The 22,663-nt window shown below is 42.8% G+C and overlaps 2 protein-coding genes across 2 annotated transcripts; one reads left to right on the forward strand and one right to left on the reverse strand.

The window, feature by feature from the left end:
• Positions 1–7,336: 7,336 nt before the first annotated feature.
• Positions 7,337–7,960, forward strand: LOC117215181. The gene has a single exon (XM_033461595.1). It carries the CDS (start codon positions 7,337–7,339, stop codon positions 7,958–7,960), a length of 624 nt encoding a protein of 207 aa, XP_033317486.1.
• Positions 7,961–13,533: 5,573 nt separating this feature from the next.
• Positions 13,534–14,745, reverse strand: LOC117215182. Its single transcript, XM_033461596.1, has 4 exons — positions 14,717–14,745; positions 14,297–14,481; positions 13,670–14,222; positions 13,534–13,567 (listed from the first exon to the last, which is right to left on the reverse strand). The coding sequence occupies exons 1-4, from the start codon at positions 14,743–14,745 to the stop codon at positions 13,534–13,536; spliced, it is 801 nt and encodes a 266-aa protein (XP_033317487.1).
• Positions 14,746–22,663: the final 7,918 nt, after the last annotated feature.

Raw genomic sequence — 22,663 nt, forward strand, 5'->3', positions numbered from 1 at the left:
AACATACACATACACAAATATTTGCGTGAAGTATAGTACGAATATATTATATATGCTTTCCGAATGATTTGTGATAGAGTTGTTATGTAAATCGAGCGAGAACGATCACGATTTTTCGATATATCATCGGGATATCGTGATTCTCGATACATGTTTCGAATAATATTCTGTTTGGCGGGTAAAACAACAGACGGCGCAGCGATCGGCAGTAATGGTTCTAATGATCGAAGAGCGTGAAATTGGCGGGCCCTATTAAACCGTCCGTAAAAGAAACAAAAGAAAGCATAAAGGCATCAAAGATTTGAAAAATCTCGCAAAATGTCAAGTTTAAGAAAATTAAAAAAAATGTTATGTTCTCGAAATTCAGAAATTTCAGCAACTTTTATGATTCGAAGCTCTGAATAATTCATATAAATAACTTACGAAAACATTAATTATGAATAAAACGATATAAATTTATTTATATCTAACCAATAATAATCCAATTAAGTGTGTGTTTTTTAGACTTTAAAATCGTTTCATTACAAATTATTAAAAACTTAATTTGTTGGTTTCTTTGTTAACATTTTAATCCCTGACAAAATAGATATTTCTTATTAGAGAAGAAAACGAAGCGAAATGAGATTTCCGAGTTCCAAGAGTTTCAAGACTTCGCGAAGTCTTTAGATTCTAATCTTGCGAATCTCAAAATGAAATTTTGTCCCATCTCAAGTTTTCTTTTATTGTACACTTCGATTTAATTTGTAAGTATAACGCGTTGTCGTTTGCGATGCCATGAACGAAGTACTACAATCAAAACGATGAACATTCAATTGTCCTTTTTTCCTTTTTCTTTTTTCCGTTTAGCATTTTCTCAGAGTATAATTGGTAGAAATGCGGTAGAACTATGATGATGATAATGATGATGATGAAGATGACGATGATGATGATGATGCCGATGACGATGATGGTGATGATGACAATGACGACGACGATGATAATGATGATGATGCCGGGGATGATGATGACGATGATGTCGATGATGATGATGACGATGATGATGCTGATGGTGATGATGATGATGACGTTGATGATAATGATGATGATGATGATGGTGGTGATGATGATGATGATGATTATGACGATAATGACGGTGTTGATGCCCATGATGATCTACATGATCTAGATGATCATGATGATGATGTCGATGATGATGATGACATATATACATATATTAAGCATTCGTCGAAAGTTAAGACGTATCGAGGTGTTTTTTCGCAGCTTAATTATTTATTGTTGGACATAAACAATGCGAAAATTTCCGTGTACAGATTTAGATAAATGCGGTGTTATTATAACGATGTTATGTAGTCGTGATTAGAATTTAAAGATGGAAAAGAGAGATACAGAAATTTGAAGATTTTTCAAGTAATATAATATACGCATCTGTTGATTATATTAGACTCATTCTGTATATTCGATCGTTGCTCATTTTCGAAGCTTTAACCGTCCTTAATGGGAAGAAATGTTTCTTTTTTTCTTAAATGTAATAGTTACCCGCTACTTGCGTACTAATCTTTAATTAGAATAAATTGTTTAATTTAGAGAATGTTATATGGTAAGGTGATCGTATCCTTTCATTAAATGGAAAGGTTCGAGCGAGAGAAGTAAGATGAAGATATAGAAGGGATACCGAGGACTCTTTTTCATTTCCTTTGAGATCATTAGAATTTTATGTATACAAACTCTATCACAACCAAAGTACCAGTTTTTAATAACAAAGTATGTGTTGAAGATAAATTAAATTACCGTTATTAGATATTAATTCGATTTCTGCTGTTTAAACATTAATATCAATAATATTTTATATCGATATATTAATATTAAGTCTTAATTTTATAAAGATATATGTATTAGCTTTATATCAATTTTATATTTTCGTATTAATTTCATATATTAAGTTTCTATTTACTTTTCGTGCTAATTTCGCACGAAAGTATTTTCAATGATTTATATTTTTAAACAAATATCTACTTTTATTTTATATTTACTATGTATTATGGTAGTATTATATTTTAACCTGCTTAGGAGGATATATACATATATATATATATGTATACCTGCTAAAAAACGTGAGATATGATCACCCTATATTTTAGATGAATTACCGGAGGAGGGTATGCATATGTGAAAGGAGAAAGAGTGGTAAAGCATAACGGGAATAAAATTCTCGAACGTTTTGTTGAGTTTTCTAGGGATACGTGTTTAGAAGACTGAGAATAGAAAAAGGAAGAAGAAGGAACAAAGTGTGTAAAGTTTATATTATGTAGTACGTGCCATATAATTGCAACGCCAATTGAAAACGTGACGCACCAAAGTGATTCCAAGTTATTGCATATCTGGATAATATATGCAATAGTTAATAATCTTGTGCTCACGGACTTTAATTGAAGCTCATTTTACTCGAAGCAATATGTTGTGCTTCGCGTTTCTGTCTTTTATAATTAAATGAACCATTTTATTACGCTAATTTTATGCGCGAATTTTATTTTATTACGCTGTGATTACGCCGCTATCACAAAAATTGTTGTGAACGACACAGAGAAAACATTCCATTACCACATACTATACGTTTCTTTATAGGTTGACGATTCAAGTTCGAAAAAGAAACAATTTTTTAACGTAGGAAGCCGAATTGAAATGTTTTTCACAGCTCGCGTTTCTCGCAAACGACTATCGATAAATGTAGTATTATAATCATTAGCGTTCTACTATTACCATTATTTTAGTCAATGCCACTTTGCATCTATTATGTCCTTAATATCCAATTAAACAGTTTCTTCCATTCGATCGATTTTGGATTATATCGTAAGCTCGATTCACAATACGAATTTTATACCATTTTTATATAAATCGAATAATCTGGCCAGGAGTGTTAAGCAAGGTCAGATATGTTTACGAATGTTATACGGTTACACGCGCTGTTTAATCTTCATCTCCGCGTAACTTCTTTCCGAGATAGCGTGTGAATAATAATGTAAAATAAAGAAACGGTCGCCGCCACGGGTTCAAACTATGATTAAGCCGATATTCGTTTAATAGACATACGTGTTTGAAAAACGAACATGTTTGACTCTTCTGACCGGCGGTAAAATGAACTGTTTACCAGCGAAATTTTCTTAATAATCACGAAATGATCAGGGTTCTTGAATAAGCGCATGTGAACAAAAATTGACACTTTCGAATGTTCTTTAATGCTATCGAATGGTTCGCGTATGCGAGATAGAGATAACGAATGAACATAATGGTGGTAAACAAAAGAAGAAAGACAGAAGTAGAAGAAATGGCAAGAAAGCGACAAACAGTGGAAGAGAAAAGAAAGAGAGAAGAAGAAATATTCAGTATTTTGTCAAAAATTCATATTACCAGTGTAATAAAAGACTTTGATATATTGTTAGAATGCGTTGTAGGTATTACAGAATGAATTTAAATATGAATATACACGACATACAAGCATACGCATCTATAAACGTGTGTATGTATGTGTATAAGAGATAATTAAGATCTTATAATTTTAAATGACTTTTAATATAGGTTTACTTGTGTAAAATAAGAAAAAAAAAAAAATAATTGTGCTCAATAAATTTCAATAAATAACGATTTTGCCTATGCCAATAACGATTATTATTGTAATTATTTTTGTATAGAGAAGTAAGGATATTATCTAAATATTATAACTACATTACAAATATAATAGTGATTACAGCATATGTGTAATAAAAGTATTTAACATTGCATGTATTTTTCTGTAATATCCTGCGCCACTTAATGGAACACATCTTGCGCACCGATTCTTTCTCAATTCTTATATCACATTTTGCTATTACTGCTTTTATTTAAACATTCAAGACACACCGAAAATATTTATAATTTCAAATCTAATCTATTTATTTTTCTATGTCTAAATATGTATTTTTAGGTGCTTTCATTGGCTATGTAACAATTCCTCACCTGTGGCAGCACCGCAAAATTTAATTACTTCTAACATCAATGCGATGTCCCGTATACAGGAAGGTTAATAACACTGATGTTACATGGGAAAATACCCAAATAAATATTTTATCGCGTCTTATGTCCTGAAACGTCTGAAATGCCGACCTCGACAAAAATCAATGTATTTCTTATGTCACGGACGAGGTACAGAATAGCAATAGACATTACATGCAATGCTTTTTCGTGTTCCACGTTTCGGGGATCAACGGAACTTCTTATCATTTGTACGCCCATGTCACGTACGATGTTATTGATTCAATATAGTAGTGTTGATTTGGATTAAAGCTAAAATCTTATATGGAATTATAAATAAAATATAAAACAGGATATCCTATAATCACAACGAAGTATAGATTTCTTTACTTCTACAATATTTCAGATTAGACACACTATCACACAATATATGTATTACTGTACAGCAATAGTTCATATTTTTCTTCTTGCGAGACATTGAACGAACACCACGAGCTTATCACATTTGTCAATCGCTAACAATAACCGTTTTATCGCTCCATTGCCTGCCGAATTAGGATATTATAGCGGCCGCGCCTATTATGGTGATTATTGTGTCCGGAGTGTTAATAGTGTTCGACCGTATTCGCAGGGAGATGTATTTGCAGTATAACGCGTCAATGAGAGTTGTAAGTTCTCGTCTCGATACGATAATCGACCTCACAAATCAGCCGATCCCCAATTTCGATTAAGATAGTAAAGGTAATTTGAATGATATTAACACTGAGTCAACAATTATAATATCACTATTTATTTCCAACAACTTCTGAATACTACGAATTCTACGAATGTTGCGTGTGATAAATGTAGGAGTGTTTTTACTGAAGAGTAGATAGCAAGTATTTTATTTATACCGAAGAGTTGTTAGCAAGTGATGTTCGGTGACGGTGATGTCGAGAAGGAAAACTAGTGATGGGTGCTAGCTGCCCCCCCGCCCACCAACGGTCGCTCGCGGGTGGAAGCGGCCTTCGAATATCGTACATGGGAAAACCCGCTTATCTCATGTTTGGCCATAATGAGTAATAACTCAAGGGAGCATCTCGACTTGAAGTATGCATTGTATCTTATGACGGCAATTAATGGTTCCTTGGGATTATTGCGTGTCCGAGCAAATATGTTTAAACAGCTAGTGATCATCTTGACCGAACAATGGATTAGAATATATGGTTGGATCACGGGACGTAACAAGTAGAGTGTCAAAAATTGTTAATAAAAAGACTTTCCTTTGCGTGATCCGTGAAACTGCACTCATTACCAGACAACCATTGTACATCCTCGTCAGGATGGTTCCAGCTATCCAAGTTGAACGTTTCAAACAAAACATACTCCGTTTTTGATGCCGTAAGACGCGCACGTTAAATCTCTTACCTTACATATGAAAACAATAATTTAGAACAGTTCATCATAGTCCTTGACTTCACTTATCTCCATACCTGTCTGGGATATCCTGACAACGAAACGTGCGTTCTGCACACTTTGTTTGATGGCAAATGGTACACACATTAGTTTCTTACCTTAGGCATAAAGACAGCCCCGTTCATTTTAACTCTGCACCTGTCTGGCGTATTCTGATAACGAAATGCGCGCAATACTCCATTTTTGACACCGAATGGTACGTAAGCTTCTGACATTAAGCATAAACAGATTGCCGCGGATTGCAATTATTTAAAATGGTTCATTGTAGCACTCGAGTTCGCACATCTCTGCACCTGTCTGAGATATCCTGACAACGAAACGCGCGTTCTGCACACCTTTTTTGACGTCAAATGCTGCACACATTTGTTTTTTACATTGGATTTATATCCAATGTACTTTGTTCATACAAAATGTCAGAGAAATGCAACTATCCGGAATACTTCATTGTAGCCTTGGGTTTCACACACCCCCGCAACTGTCTAGATTATGCTGATAACGAAACTCCCCTTCTACTCCGTTTTTGACGTCGAATGTTACACACATTGATCTCTTACTTTAGGTATGAACATAATACCTATTTGTCGCACAATAATTCATGGATCTTTACCAATTTGACAGTATCATTCATGACGCAATATCTTTCTCTCAGGTACAGAACGATTACATAGATGGTTACGAAGGTTTTTTTTTTATTTATTTGTTGAAATTACAATCAATTCTCGCGTTGAGAATTTTCAGTAATTTTTCTGGCGTGGCGCAGTGACATGGCTGTTTATTTACAATAAGTTAATGCTTGTTATAGATAGGTATAATTCGTAGGTATTATAGGTAAGTGCATATGCTTAGTTTGGATAACTAAATGAATCTAGCTTTTAGGTCTAGCGGGTAGTGCCTCTTCAGCCTGCGAATCTGGTCCGTCGTGTCAAGTAGTCCAGTGATTAGGGGGTTTCGGTGTTTGTTGACTCTTTGGCTATATCTGTCGCTGTATTTTGCTATTTCCTCTTTGACTGTGGATATCTTGAGGTTGCGATGGATGGTTTCGTTGGTAACATACCAAGGTGCGTCTATTAAGGATCTTAGCGTTTTCGATTGGAATCGTTGTATTATTTCGATGTTGAGGGCGACGGCCGCGGCGAACGCTCTGTGCGGCCTCCTGCCGCAGGCGGAGCAGGAGCGGGAGTCCGTCGACTCTACGAGGGGGTGATCCGGTCCCGAGTACTGTACGGGGCCCCGGTGTGGGCGGAAGACCTGGCGGCGAGCCGGCGCAGCCTGATCGCGCTGAGGAGACTGCATAGGACAACGGCCATTCGCATCACCAGGGGGTACAGGACGACGTCGTACGTGTAACGTCAATTCACATCAGAGACCAGGCCACACACCACGGACAGGATGGCACCCAGATGTCTGCATGTCTTTGGCGCGCACCCTCAATAGTCTTAAGTGCCCACCAGGGGCCTTGGCATTTTTATAGTTAAGGTCGTTCGGACCAAGCGAGTATTTCCTGTCGTAAATTCCGTCCCTTGTCCTTAGATACCCCCACCCCTAGCTTTCCTCAGACACAGTATCGTCAGTAAAACTTCACTTATTCTGTATCCTTAGAATAGTCAACATATCTATATCGGTCTCTACCCTTATAAGTCGCGTACTTAATGTATTGTTGTAACTAAGTCTTACACAACGTGGTTGGAGTGAATTGTGATTTATGTTAATTCAGTGCGTGTTACATTGTGATTGCTGAATTCATAATAAAGGTTGATTAAAACAAAGTTAATAGTTGTGTTACGACTCAACTATATTTTATTTTCACCAACCAACCCTAAAAATTTACGTGACATACGCGTCGGCGACCGTGCTGGCGGCGTCGCCCCCGTTCGAGATGCAGGCCCTGGCGCTCCGACGGGTGTACGAACACCTGAGGGGCTCGAGCTCGGACGGGCCGCTATCCCCGAACACCCGGGAGGAGGCCAAGCTGGAGATCTGGGAGCGATGGCGCTCTCGACTGCTGGAAGAGGACGCCGCGCGGCCGCACCGAGCCGTTCGCGCCGTGCTTCCCAACTGGGACGCCTGGAGAGAGCGAGGCGGGATACCGCTGACATTCCGGGTGACACAATTGCTCACCGGGCACGGAGTGTTCGGCGAGTACCTGCTGAGGATCCGCAGAGAGGTGACGTCCACCTGTCACCATTGCGAGGAAGAGGAGGACACGGCGCAACACACGCTGGAGTTTTGCCCGGCGTGGGCGGAACAGCGACGCGTCCTGCAGCTCAAGATCGGCGAGAGGTTGGCCCCGGAAGCGTTGGTGGAGGCCATGCTCAGAGGGCGTCGGGAGTTCGCCGCCGTTCGCACTTTCTGCGAGCAGGTGATACTTGCGAAGGAGCGGGCGGAAAGAAACAGGGTGAGAACGCGGCATCCTTCGAGGACGACGCAACAACAACATCGGAAGAACACCTCGCGCCAGAGAGGCGCGACGCCGCCACCGGCGCCGCCGCAGCCACCGTAGGAGCGTGATGAACCAGGAAGAGGCGTTAGGAGGTGTGGTCCCCCCCTAACGGCCCACGGAAGCCTCCCTTCAATAACGACAGGGAGATAGACGCCCGGGGGTAACCGGTAGTAATTCGGGAGAGATCCCGGGTGCATCTCGACTCAGGCGTCAGGACAGACGACCGTGGAGTTTTAGTCGGTAAGAGTCCGACAATACCCGCTAGCAGGTGTCCATGAGGATTTCTCCACGTTAAAAAAAAAAAAAAAAGGATTTCGATGTTGGAGTTACTTGCTGTTCCCCATAGTTGGATTCCGTAGGTCCAGACAGGTTTTATTGCGGTCTTGTAGAGGGTAATTTTATTTTGTATGTTTAGTTTGGAGCGTCGGCCCGTGAGCCAATAGAGTTTTTTTAGTTTGTCCTTTAGTTACTTCGTTTTATCTGAGATGTGTTTCTTCCACGTTAGTCTCCTGTCCAGGGTCATGCCCAGGTATCTGACTGAGTCCTTGCTAGGAATTGTTGTGTTGTTGTTGGTGACCTGGGGGCAGGTTTGTTTTCGGAGCGTGAAGGTTACATGTGAGGTTTTCTTTTCGTTAACTTTGAAGCCCCATTTATGAAACCACTTTTCCATGGAGTCGAGACTTCGCTGGAGAGTGGATGAGGCTATTACCGGGTCTGCGTGGGTAGCTAGTAGCGCTGTGTCGTCAGCAAATGTTGCTATTGTTATCTCGTTTGATATAGATAGGTCGGCAGTGTAGATGGAGTACAGTAGGGGTCCGAGGACACTACCTTGGGGTATGCCGGAAATGTTGCGGAAGTGGCGTCTAGGCATTTAACCATGAATTGTCTATTGATTAGGTAGGATTTTAGGATGGAGTAGTAGGGGTGAGGTAGGATCTTTTTAAGCTTGTATAGTAGCCCTTCATGCCATACTTTGTCGAATGCCTGTTGGATGTCTAGGAAAACCGCTGAGCAATATTTTTTCTTTTCGAGTGTTTGGCTGATCGTATGGGTTATGCGGTGGATTTGCTCTACTGTTGAATGTTGTTTTCGGAAGCCGAATTGGTGATCTGGGAGTGTTTTCAAGTTCTCTAGGAGTGGAAGGAGTCGATTCGTGAGCATCTTCTCGAATAGTTTAGACAGGGTAGGTAAAAGACTGACTGGGCGATAGGAGCTGGTTTCGTATATCGGTTTACCGGGTTTAGGGATGAGGGTAATCAATGAGATTTTCCAGGCTTTAGGATAGTGTTCCAGGCGAAGGATAGCATTAAAAATCGATGTGATGAGTGCTATCCCTTTTATGGGAAGTTCCTTGATTGCTTTATTGCCTATTAGGTCGTGTCCTGCTGCTTTCTTGGGGTTTAGGCGACTGATTGTTTCTATAGTCTCTGCAGAGGTGAAGGGTTCGATAGGAGGGGACATTTGGAAGGGAGTGTGCAAGTATTCAGTAACGTCCGCGGCGGCTTTGGGGGAATGGGGTTTGAATACTTTAAACAAGTATTTAGCAAACAGGTCGGCTTTTTCTATAGGGCTACGCGCCCATCCACCTTGCGGACGGCGGATTGGAGGGATTATTTGAGGGGGGCGCGTGAGTTTCCTGGAGGCCTTCCATAGTGAGTAGTTGGAGTCAGCTGTAGGGGATAAACTGGCGAGATATTTTTGGAAACAGTCGTTTTTGTAATTTTTTATGGTTTTGGATAGCTTCCTAGTTGCGTTGTTTAGATTGCGTTTGGCATGTTTGCGTGTTCTATGGGTCTGCCATACTCTTCTTAGTCTACGTTTTTCTGCTATTTTTTTAAATATGTATTGGGGATATTCTTGTTTGCTGATGGACGTCTTTGTCGGTGTGGAGAGGTGGATGGCGTTTATTATGCTCGTGTTTAAGTATTCCGTGGCTGCTTCGATTTCTTCCTTAGTTTTTAGTGAAGTTAAGGCTGAAGTTGAGTGTGTAAAGACTTCTCTAAAGAGCTGCCAGTTGGTGTGTTGGTTGTGAATGGAGCCATTAGGTGTATTCTCGATAATTGTTGAACTGACTGTTTGCTATCACGGGAGAATGATCAGAGGAGAGATCAGCCGAAGAGTTGATCTGGACGTGTCTTGATGAGATATTTTTAGTTACGAAGAAGTCGAGAAGGTCGGGTATTTTGTTGGTGTCAGTGGGCCAGTATGTGGGTTCGTATGTGGTGAGGTAGTTGAGGTTGTTGTTTATTATGCTGTTTAGGAGGTTTTTGCTTCTTGCTGTAACCAGTCTGCTGCCCCATTGGATGTGCTTGGCGTTATAGTCTCCTCCAGCTATGAATCTATTGCACAGGGTGTCCAGGAAGTTATCAAAGTCTTCTTTGGCGATGGAGTGTCTGGGAGGGCAGTATACCGCTGAGGTGGTGATTGTGCCATGACAGTCTTCTATTGCTACGTTTGTTGCTTGGAGGTAGTCTTTCTGGAATGATGGAAGTTCGTAGTGCTTAATACTTGTTTTGATTATGATTCCGGTGCCACCGTGGGCCTTTCCGCTGGGGTGTTGGGTATGGTAGAATTTGTAACCATTTATTTTTAGATAGTTTTTGTCGGTGAAGTGGGTTTACGATACGAGCATTACGTCGATTTGATGGTGTTTTAGGAAGAGTTCTAGTTCAAGTTTGTGTTGCGCTAGACCGTTGGCGTTCCAAAGAGCTATACGCCTTGGTTTTATTTTGCGTCGGGGCGTATTAATTTTTCCACGATGAGTGTTAGTAGCGATAGCAAGTTATTTATTTGCTCTGTTTGTTTCTCTATTAGCTTTTCAAGCCTAGAGAAGTTGTCTGTGTTAGGTTGGTTGGGGACACTGTTTTGGGGAAGATTCCTTTGGCTGTTCGGGTTATTTTGGATGCCTTGTACTGCTTGAGCATAGGAGGTTGAGGTGGCGATGAATTTAGTAGGACTGGGTGTTTAGTTGGTTGAGGGGATTGGGGTAGTCGTGAATTTCAGCGGGCTGGGTGTTTGGTTGGATACCTCTTTCGCTCTGAGCTTAGGGTACCTGTTCGTGTATAGTATTTTATAGGCTGAGCAGCCTTTGTAATTGGCAGGATGGTCCCCTTGACAGTGGATGCATGTCGCTGCGGTTTCCGGTGATTTGGCGCACTGGTCAGTGGAGTGAGTGCCTGCGCATTTAACGCAGCGGAAAGTATGGTTGCAGTATTTCTGCGTATAACCGTACCTTTGGCACCTTTTGCATTGCACTATTTCTTTTTTCACAATCGGTGGTTCGAACTTTACTATCGCGTTCATTAGGCGACTAATGTTGTAGATTTCCTTATTGTTCGGCTTTTGTTTTATGTCTAGGAAGAATAAGGATAACGGGTCTTTCGAGACTCTATGCCTTATATTACTTACGTTGATGACTTCGTGGCCGAGTTTTGATAGTTCGTATTTGAGTTCGTCTATGTCTGCTGAGTGGTGGATGTTGCGTAGAACCACTCGAAAAGGTCTTTCTTGTTTGAGTTGGTAGATGTGGAAGTTGGCGTTCAGGGTCCTGAGTACCTTGGTGAGTTTTCTGTAAGCTTCTGGGTTCGTCGGCAGTATTTTTACTTTATTGTTACTTATCTTAAGGTTATAATCCTCCTTGGAGATATCTCTCTCTAGGGACTTGATCATTGTCTGTATGTCGATGACGTCGTCCACAAATATTGGTGGGGGAGGGGGGATTCTCTGTGAGTGTTGGTTTGGTGGCGGTTCTACGATTTCCATGGCGTCGTTTGAGGATTCCAATACGGCGAACCTGTTGTGAGTGTTTATTTGTATTGTTGTTTCTATTTTCCGTTTCTTGGTAGTATTAGCGTCGTTGGTGCGGAGAGTTCTGCTACACTTCTGCGACGGGGGAGGTAGCGCGGGGTAGCTGCGAGTCTGCTCCGGAGAGCCTGGTCGCGATTGCTGGGCCATCATCGAGCTAGTTAATTCGGAATGAATAACTAGTCGTGAGGCTATGAGGCTAGTATTCGGGTTGGGGTTAGGTGCGTGGGATTTTCTTCTCCCTAAAGGGTAGGGGACACTTGGCTGTGTTCACTTTCGACGGTTGGGCGACACGTGTTGTTCTTGGACCACGCTGGGTACCAGAGACACGCCTGCACGCTTCGGCACTCCACAGCGAACTGGTTACGAAGGTTATGTAATAAGTTGTAGGTTATAGCCTAGGTATATCTATTTTATAGTAACTAAAACACATACGTCCCATAATGTCCCTATCATGTCCCATGATATTCCTGCGATATCCTATGATGTCCCATGATGAGTTATTAGTCTAGATCAAATCACTCATAGATTTCAAAAGAAAATTTGTATGGTCTAGAATCTAGAATGTGTTGTGTTAACATAGATCTTAAATTAGCATCGCTTTGCAATGATTAATGAACAAATACAAAAACTATGTAGAATGCGCGGGGTAAGGGCAGTTCCACTTGGACTGAGATTTAGTCAGATAAGTTCTACTTGTACTGTGGACAAGTACGTTGAGTCACACCAGAACCGTGGATCAAATCGCATTCCTCATCCCGTTGACCGTGGATTCGTTATCGAATCTAAATTCATTGTCACCAACATTTCGATTATCTCATCGCCGGTATTACTTGTTAAACTCTGTAGTAATTACATTTGTATCAGTAAGATATCATCTATAGTACATAACAACGATGGCCAATTCACGGGCAGATCTATTATACGCACCTAACTGTAATGATAACCCGTCATATATATGTCGGAGATGAAAGGACATCGAAGCCTTCCCTCTGTAACTTCGGGAAAACCCCTTAACACCGTAATCTAGATTCTACCATAGGCGTAATTAAACAATTGTCGCCATTCAATCCGATTGTATTTGTTCGAGATTTGTGATAATGGGCTTGGGCTCGAGGCGACAACCAGTCGCCGAACGTAACCGCGATCAGGGGGCGAACGTTTTTACCTAACAGAGGTATGGAGTAATTCTATAGCTCTCCTTAAAAGAAATAGTTGTAGCGGCACGCGACAGTAAACATTTCAACGGTTTCTGTCCCGTGGCTCGCCACACGCAGACCCTATCGGGTATGATGGTTACCAGATGCCGACGCATCTCCACAGTACATGTTCAGCTAGCCTAAGGGCCGTTATAAATATTAAGATTTAGTTATCTAAAGTCCTCCAAACAAACAAACAGTCTTTGCCCAACTACGAGAAGATAGGGGAGATCTATTTTTTTAACGAACGACGCTTCCCGTTAGCAACTTTCCCTCAAGGAGGGCCAGCATCTTTTTCTAACCACCAACATGGAAATTCACCAATTAACAGCAACGTCAATTTCTCTCACTTTTCCGAACGAAAGCTATCCGATGATCTCGTGCCCTTAGACACACCCCATTATAGTTTTTCCTCTGCAGCGTCACCGTGCCGGAGAGACACTCTCTCGTACGATCTCATCGACGATTTAAGTAACGTTCTACGAGCAGTGATTATTCCACGTTTTAATATAAAGTCCAACTCAGAATTTGACGGAAAGTCAATTCGCTGTCCCGTTGACCGCGGATTCGTTATCGAATCTAGGATCATTGTCATTAGCTCCTCGAGTATCTAATTACCACGGTTACTTGTCAAATTCTGCAATAATCGTATTTGGACTGTAATCTTTGCAAACAATTAAAATAAAATAGTTGAATTAAAATAAAAACAGTTACAATAAAATATCATATTTGTTTTCTATATAATATAGAGTAATAACTAACATACCTCTGCAAAGGTAGTTCGCTTACATTCTTACTACTTTTTGAACAAGTTAGCATTATTACATCTTCATCTTCATTTACAAATAATTGTTTATCTTTTGTTTCATCTTCTATATTCAAATTCATTCTCTCATTATGTTTATTTTGTGAAACATATATATTTGGAGAAGTAGGTAATAGTTCGTTCAGATTGCAAGTCAAGGTGAGCGAAATTAAACAACTCCGAACACCTTCTGAATGATTTGTCTCTAAACTTAATGCACAAGGTTTTGAAAGTTCATTTGGATCTTTTATGGCATTGTTGTTACAGTTGACATTATTGCACATTGTAGTATCAAATGTAACTATCGGTATCTTATGAACATTTAAAGGAGACTTATTACTATTATTTTCATTTACAAGTTTGGAAAGACTTAAACAGTCCTTGTTATCTGGTTCATTTTCTATAAGAATATTATCTGAGTTACCATTCCAATAATCTTGTGTGTTAAAATATTTTGCCAAGTTTTTTACTTCTAGTACTATTGACAGCGTCATCATACTGTAAGTATAGTCATCTATTTGAAAATTAATGCATGCATTAATCATGCATCGTAATCGTATCAATTTTAAACAAAATGTAATATCTTACTATATATTGAAACATTAAATCCTGATTCTATGAATCTGAAAAATAAATTTTTATCATCTTTCATAGCAGCAATGCAAAGTGGTGTAACATCATCATTTAGAGAATTCAATAGTGCTGATGGACATGCTTCATATATAGTTTCAAACATATCTTTAATTATTGCAGCTGCCAATCCAAAAACATGCCTACAAACCAACGGAAATAATGTATTTACTGATATAACAATATTATATATGTCGGAGATGAAAGAACACCGGAGCCCTTGGAATTTTGGATAATCCCGCAACATTGTAACCTAGAGTCTACTATAGCTGTAATTGGACAATTGTAGTTATTCAATCCGATTGTAATTGTTCGAGAGTTGTGATAATGAGCTTGGGCTCGAGGCGACAGTCAGTCGCCGAACGTAGCCGCGCTCACGGGATGAACGATTTGTCTAACAAAGGCATGGAATAATTTGTGGCGGCACGGGCCACGGAACTTTTCAACGGCCCCGGATGCAAAGCGCGACGCCGCCAAAGCGCAACACCGACGTGCCCAATGTACCATCGATATCTTCACACTCTTTCCGCCGAATTCTCGGAAGAGCATACACGTGCCAGCACTGGCGGCACATCTAATGAATGCACGCTAGTGGGAGATATCGATGGGCTACGAAGGGAAGAATCTGCGCGATCCGAAACAAAAGGGCAGGCAGTCTGCCTTACGCCATTAAATGTGTAACTCCTCGGTACTATTTGCATAGCAACGCGTCGAATGATCTCTCGGTGTCTATCGTTATTTGTTAGTTGTTACCAGTTGTCTGTTAAGTGTAATTGTTAATTGTTAATTGTTAACTCTGATTGTTGATTAGTTCTAAATAAACTATTGTTCGTTAAAAACACCAAGAGTAGTTCCTTACACACCTATCACTATACCACCTCAAACTGGTGACCCCGACGTGATTTAACGTGATATTTAGTGAAAGAGGTGACCGTGATAGTGCTATTGTTTTTAACCACCGATTTTGAGTGCACCGCGACGATGGAAAATAATACACAGGGAACCATAGCCAGCCAGGTGATCAGCATGTCTCCACTGCTGCCCACGAACACGGCGGCATGGTTTGCCCTTCTGGAAGGACAATTCGAGGCAGCGCGAATTACGGAAGACACCATTAAGTACGTGACGCTGGCAAAATGCCTCAACGGTCAACAGCTCCAGGACATCGAAGACCTGATGACGAACCCTCCAGACATCGGACGCTACGAGAAATTAAAACACGCGCTCATTCGCAAATTATCCGATACGGACGCGACCCGGATAAAGAAGTTGGTGGAAAGCGAGGAGATGGGAGATAGAAAGCCATCCCAGTTTTATCAACATTTAAAAAAAACTCTCCAGCCCCTCCACGCCCGATGATTTTACCCTCACGCTGTGGAGGAACCGATTACCCGCCCGCATCAGGCGTATCCTCGCGGCAGTCGACGATTCGGACCCAGAAAGGTTATTGCGGCAGGCGGACCTGATCGCTGAAGAATTCACGGAGGATTTTCAGCGCACCGCCCGAGTAACGGCAGTAATGGACCCACCAGCGCAAAACGCTGGAGTATACGAACCAATGGCCGCCGCAATCAACGTGTTGAGCGAGCGAATATCACAGTTGCAGACACAGATGAACGCGTTGAGCATCATTAATCATCGTCGACCACGATCACGATCACGCTCGCGTTCGCGATACCACAGTCTGTGTTTCTATCATGCAAAGTTCGGAGAACGCGCGAGGAGCTGTCGTTTCCCATGCACGTGGAAGTCGAGAAACGAGACCAGCCGTCCGTAGACGCGGCAGACGACGACGGCCTGAGATCCCGCCGCATCTTCGTTACGGACAAGGGAACGAAGATCTCTTTCCTCGTAGACACCGGCGCCGACATCAGCGTATACCCCCGCAGTAAAATCCATAGGCACGTCAAGAAAAACGCGTACGAACTATTTGCGGCCAACGGGACGCGCATCGCAACGTATGGTACCACTGCGATTGACCTTAACCTGTCCCTAAGACGAGCCTTCAAGTGTAACTTTGTAATTGCTGACGTTCAAACGCCTATCATAGGCGTAGATTTTTTAAGCCATTATGGGTTGCTCGTGGACCCGCGAAACAAACGACTCCTCGACACGACAACCCAATTATCATCAAGGGGATATGCTGCCACGACGGAAGAAATATCCAACAAAACCGTAATCGGCGAATCGGTCTACCATCGACTTTTGGCGAAGTTTCCGGATCTAACTCGTCCACCGGCCTTCGGACTAGAGAAAATCCAACACAGTGTGGTACACCATATTGAAACCATACCCGGGCCACCCGTCTACAGTAAACCTCGACGTCTCGCACCGGATCGTCTCAAGCAAGTCAAGGTGGATTTTGCAGCAATGATCGAGCAAGGAGTGATGCGGCCATCGAAGAGTCCATGGGCATCACCCCTGCATGTCGTCCCAAAGAAGGACGGAAGTCTACGACCATGCGGTGACTATCGTGCGTTGAACGCTCGCACCATATCCGACAGGTACTCCCCACCACACATCGAAGATTTCGCGCAACATCTGTACGGTAAGCGTGTCTACTCAAAAATCGACCTTGTCCGCGCTTACCACCAAATCCCGATCGCGCCAGAAGACGTTAAGAAAACCGCGATCACGACACCTTTCGGACTTTTCGAAGCAACCAACATGATGTTTGGGCTTCGAAACACCGCGCAAACGTGTCAAAGATTCGTTGACGAAATTACCCGTGGTCTGGACTTCGTGTTCGCTTACATAGATGATTTCTTAATCGCATCCGAAACCGAAGAACAAGATCGCGAACACCTTCGGATTTTGTTTGAACGCTTAAACGAGTATGGCGTAGTCATCAACCCAGTAAAGTGCGAATTCGGTGTGAACGAAATCACATTCTCGGGACACACCGTAAACGCCGACGGGATAAAGCCGCTAGCCGAACGCGTTGACGCTATTGTAGAAGTACCGCTCCCCGGGACCGTTAAAGCACTACGCAGGTACCTCGGTATGATTAATTTCTACCGACGTTTCATACCGGGGGCCGCAAAAATTTTTCAACCCCTAAACGACCTATTAAAAGGAGGAAGAAAGGGCAACGCGCCCATCAAATGGACAGAGCAATCCGAAGCTAGCTTCCGCGAGTCGAAACGCGCCCTCGCTAACGCCACGATGTTAGCGCATCCGATACCTGGCGCACCTGTTAGCCTCGCGGTAGACGCATCCGACTATGCAATAGGAGCGGTCCTCCAGCAACGCGTCAACGACTCTTGGCAGCCGTTAGATTTCCTTACCAAACCGTTGAACTCCGCGCAGCGAAAGTACAGCGCGTACGACCGCGAATTACTCGCTATGTACACAGCGGTAAAGCGATTTCGACACGCCATAGAAGGGAGAAATTTTATAATTTACACCGATCATAAACCCCTTACATATGCGTTCAACCAAGATCCTGATAAGTGTTCGCCGCGACAATTCCGGCAACTAGATTACATCGGACAATTCACCACCGACATAAGATATATCAGGGGGTTAGACAATAACGTTGCCGACGCTCTGTCACGCATCGAAGCGATAGGAAAGTCTGTGGACCATCGAGCTCTCGCCGCCGCGCAAGAAGCCGACAAAGAACTAAGCAACATCGTCAACTCCGGTACATCCGCGCTACGGTTAAAGAAAATACGTTTCCCCGATCACGACGTAGAAATATATTGCGACGTACCGGGTGACTTTGTACGACCGTACGTACCGAAATCCTTGCGGCGCGACGTATTTAATTCGCTCCATGGACTTTCCCATCCAGGGATACGTGCCACTCAAAACCTGGTGACGACGCGTTTCGTCTGGTCGTCCATAAACAAGGACGCCCGAAATTGGACACGACAATGTATCCCGTGTCAACAATGTAAAGTCACCAGGCACGTATCCTCACCCGTCGGAACATTCGGAGAATTAGCGGGCCGTTTCGAACACTTACACATAGACATTATCGTGATGCCATATTCAAAAGGCTACCGATATTGTCTAACGTGTATCGACCGTTTTTCGCGTTGGCCCGAAGCCATTCCCATCGCCGACATGGAGGCGGCAACCGTCGCTTCGGCTCTCCTTTCCACGTGGATATCTCGTTTCGGCGTGCCTTTAAAAATAACGACCGATCAAGGACGCCAGTTCGAGTCGAACCTATTTAACGAACTATGCCGGTTGCTCGGCATCGGACATTTGCGCACGACAGCCTATCACCCCGCGTCCAACGGGATGGTAGAGCGCCTGCACCAACAACTAAAAGCAGCAATCAAATGCCACGATACGAGCAACTGGGTGGATATCTTGCCGATAGTTCTATTAGGCATACGAACAGCTATTAAAGAGGACCTAAACGCGACGGCAGCCGAAATGGTTTATGGCACCGGCATACGATTGCCGGCCGAATTATTTATACCGACTAAACAACAGGCCAATTCGGAATTCGCAAGTCGCCTAAAAGACCGAATAGGAAAAATCAGACCTCATCCAATTACGCGACACGGCGAAAAGAGAACCTTCGTGTTCCGCGACCTCGAAACATCACCTTATGTATTTCTGCGTCGCGACGCCATCGGAGACCCCTTACAACCACCCTACGACGGGCCGTATCAGGTTATAGAGCGAGGAAAAAAGACCTTCACTATTAAAATAAATAATAAAAACGTAATAGTGTCCATAGACCGATTGAAACCCGCATTTCTATTTAACGATAATATTGAACACCATAGCACGGAAAAGCGCAATGTAACAATACCGCCTGGTGCCCGAAACGAACAAAGCGAAGGGGACTCAAGAGTTCATCACACCACACGCGCGGGCAGGAGAGTTCGATTTCCTGATTGGTTTCAGGCGGGTCTCGGATAGGCGTTAGGGGCCGGCGAACGTGCACCCTTGCCTGTAACATTTATATATTTTTCATTTATATAGCGTTATCACTGGTAAGGGGGTACTGTGGCGGCACGGGTCACGGAACTTCTCAACGGCTCCGGATGCAAAGCGCGACGCCGCCAAAGCGCAACACCGACGTGCCCAATGTACCATCGATATCTTCACACTCTTTCCGCCAAATTCTCGGAAGAGCATACACGTGCCAGCACTGGCGGCACATCTAATGAATGCACGCTAGTGGGGGATATCGATGGGCTACGAAGGGAAGAATCTGCGCGATCCGAAACAAAAGGGCAGGCAGTCTTCCTTACGCCATTAAATGTGTAACTCCTCGGTACTATTTGCATAGCAACGCGTCGAATGATCTCTCGGTGTCTATCGTTATTTGTTAGTTGTTACCAGTTGTCTGTTAAGTGTAATTGTTAACTGTTAATTGTTAACTCTGATTGTTGATTAGTTCTAAATAAACTATTGTTCGTTAAAAACACCAAGAGTAGTTCCTTACACACCTATCACCATACCACCTCAAATTCTATAGCTCTCCTTAAAAAGAAAATAGTTGTAACACTCGACAGTAAACATTACAACGGTCTCCGTCCCATAGCTCGCCACTTGCAGACCCTATTCTTCGAGTAAGATGATTGCCAGATGTCAATGCGTTTCTGCAGTACATGTGCAGCTTTCCCTCGAGGGCGGCTAGCATCTTTTTTAATCACCGATATGGAGATTGACCAATTAGCAGTAACATCAATATCCCTCACCTTCCGAACGAAGGCTTTCCTCGATGAATCCGAGGATCTCGTGTCCTTAGACACACTTCATGTAGTTTTCCTGTGTGGCATCATCGGGACGGAAAGTCATTCTCTCTTGCGATCTCATCGGCGAAAAGAGTAACGCCTTACGATTAGTGAATATTAACAAAGAGTCCGGCTTAGATTTTGTAAGCACGTACATCTATCATCCCGTTGACCGCGGATTCGTTATCGAACCTAAGGCCATTGTCACTAGTGTCGCGAGTGCCTAATTGCCATGGTTGATTGTCAAGTCTGTAGTATCCATACTTGTGTTAATAAACCGTACCTTTGTTATACCATAACGATGGCTAATTCCAATGAAGATTTATCAAACGCCCACAACCCTATTCCCGACGCTACCCCGACATATATGATATATATATATGTTGAGTTCACATTATGATTAGGGTTAGGAGCGTGTAACGAATCTTCGCTCAAATTAGACATTGTTGTTATACAAGGGAGATAATATGTATTGGTACAAGTATGGTTAATACAGAATTCGACAAGTAACCGCGGTGATCGGACACTCGAGATATTAATAACAATTTTCCTAGATTCGATAACGAATCCACGGTCAACGGGATAACAAAATGTGTTTTCTTCCAAAGCATAAGTTGTAGACAACTTGCTTGTCTACGGTACAAGTATCACTCAACTAACTCTTTGTTAGAACGTAGAGTATTCACTGACCGTGAAGACACTATGTAATTCGCTAATGAGACCTGACGAGAGAATGACTTTTCGTCACGATGATGCTGCAGAGGAAAACTATGATGGGGTGTGTATAAGGACACGAGATCATCGGATTCGTCAAGGAAAGCCTTCGTTCGAAAAGTGAGGGAAATGGACGTTGCTGTTAATTGGTTAATTTCTATGTTGGTGGTTAAAGAAGGATGCTAACCACCCTTGAGAGAGAGTTGCTAGGAAGCGTCGTACGTGAGAAAAGCAGACTTCCCCTATCTTCCCGTAGTAGGTGATAGATTGAGGGGCTGCTAAAACTAAGACTATTTATCAGTTTGAAGAAGCTTAGCTAAATAAATCCTAAGATTTGTAGCGGGTCCTTAGGCTAGCTGGAAATATACTATGAAGATATATCGACATCTGGCAATCATCTTGTCCGAAGAATGAGGTCTCTGTGTAGTGAGCCACAGCACAGAAGCCGTTGGAGGGTTTATTGTCGCGTACCGCTACAACTATAGCTTTTTAAGGAGAGCGATACGATTACTCCATATCTCTGTTAGGTAAAACGTTCATCCCGTGACTGCAGCTACGTTTAGCGATTGGTTGTGTCACTTCGAGTCACAAGTTCATTGTCACAAATCTCGGGCAAACATGTGGCGGATCGGTATCAATAGGACGCCGACAGGTCGAGGTATCAACGCGGCGCAACACCTCCCGGGCGATCCGCGGGTACCAACCGCCAACACCAGAGGGCTACGACGACAACGAGTCTGTCTATCTCGCTAGCAGTCGAATATACGGGCGAATGATACAAATACCGCACCTAGCGAGACACCCTCTACGTCTAAGGCAGGGACTACCGGGCATAGCTTTACTGACGAGTCCACCGGTAGTCCCGGGACGAAACGCAAAACTCTCTTTTCATCCGCCACAAACAGAATCGGATTAAATCGTAAACAATTACTTAAGTACGGCTTATGATAAGAATCTAGACTAAAGTATTGGGGTTTTCCCAAGGATTCCAAAGAAAAGGCCCCGATGTCCTTTCATCTCCGATATACACAACATATATATGTCGGAGCGGACATTAGAATTAGGGTTAGGGGCGTGAAACGAATCTTCGTTTGGGTTACACGTTGTCGTTATGCAATAGAGAAGACATTGACTAGTGCAAATACGATTATTATAGAGCCGGACAAGTAACCGTGGTAGTTAGGCACTCGAGAAACTAATGACAATGATCCTAGGTTCAATAACGAATCCGCTGTCGACGGGATGATAGATGAACGTACTCACAAAATCTAAGTCGGATGCGTGATATTCACTGGTCGTAAAGGGTTACTCCTTTCATCAGTGAGATCGCGAACGAGAATGCCTTTCCCGTCCCGATGATGCCACAGAGGGAAACTATAATGGGGTGTGTCTAAGGATACGAGATCATCGGATTCGTCGAGAAAAGCCTTCGTTCAGAAAGTAAGGGAAATTGACGTTGCTGCTAATTGGTCAATCTCCATATCGGTGGTTAGAAAAAGATGCTAGCCGCCCTCGAGGGAAAGTTGCTAGTGGGAGACCGCGCTCGTTGAAAAATATGTCTCCCCTATCTTCCCGTAGTTGAGACAAAGACTGTTTGTCTGTTTGAAGGACTTTAGTTAACTAAACCTTAAGATTTATAACGGGCCCTCGGGCTAGCCGAACATGTACTGCGGAGACGCATCGACATCTGGCAATCATCTTACTCGAAGAATAGGGTCTGCGTGTGGCGAGCCACGGGACAGAAACCGTTGGAATGTTTACTGTCGCGTGTCGCCACGAATATTTCCTTTAAGGAGAGCTATAGAATTACTCCATACCTTTGCTAGGCAAAGGCCTCGAGCCCAAGCTCATTATCACAACTCTCGAACAATTACAATCGGATTGAATAACTACAATTGTTCAATTA

The sequence above is a fragment of the Bombus bifarius genome, unplaced genomic scaffold, assembly GCF_011952205.1.
Source record: "Bombus bifarius isolate JDL3187 unplaced genomic scaffold, Bbif_JDL3187 scf7180000009432, whole genome shotgun sequence".
Classification (NCBI taxonomy): Eukaryota; Metazoa; Arthropoda; class Insecta; order Hymenoptera; family Apidae; genus Bombus; species Bombus bifarius.

Bases quoted from the DNA above. Each gene is read 5' to 3' on its own strand.
- LOC117215181 (XM_033461595.1), top strand. From the start codon at position 7,337: ATGCAGGCCCTGGCGCTCCGACGGGTGTACGAACACCTGAGGGGCTCG.
- LOC117215182 (XM_033461596.1), bottom strand. From the start codon at position 14,745: ATGCCTTTGTTAGACAAATCGTTCATCCC. The intron at 14,482-14,716 runs GTGAGCGCGGCT...GTTGGTTTGTAG, and splicing joins TTAGACAAATCGTTCATCCC to GCATGTTTTTGGATTGGCAG. The intron at 13,568-13,669 runs GTATGTTAGTTA...TTGTTTGCAAAG, and splicing joins AGCGAACTACCTTTGCAGAG to ATTACAGTCCAAATACGATT.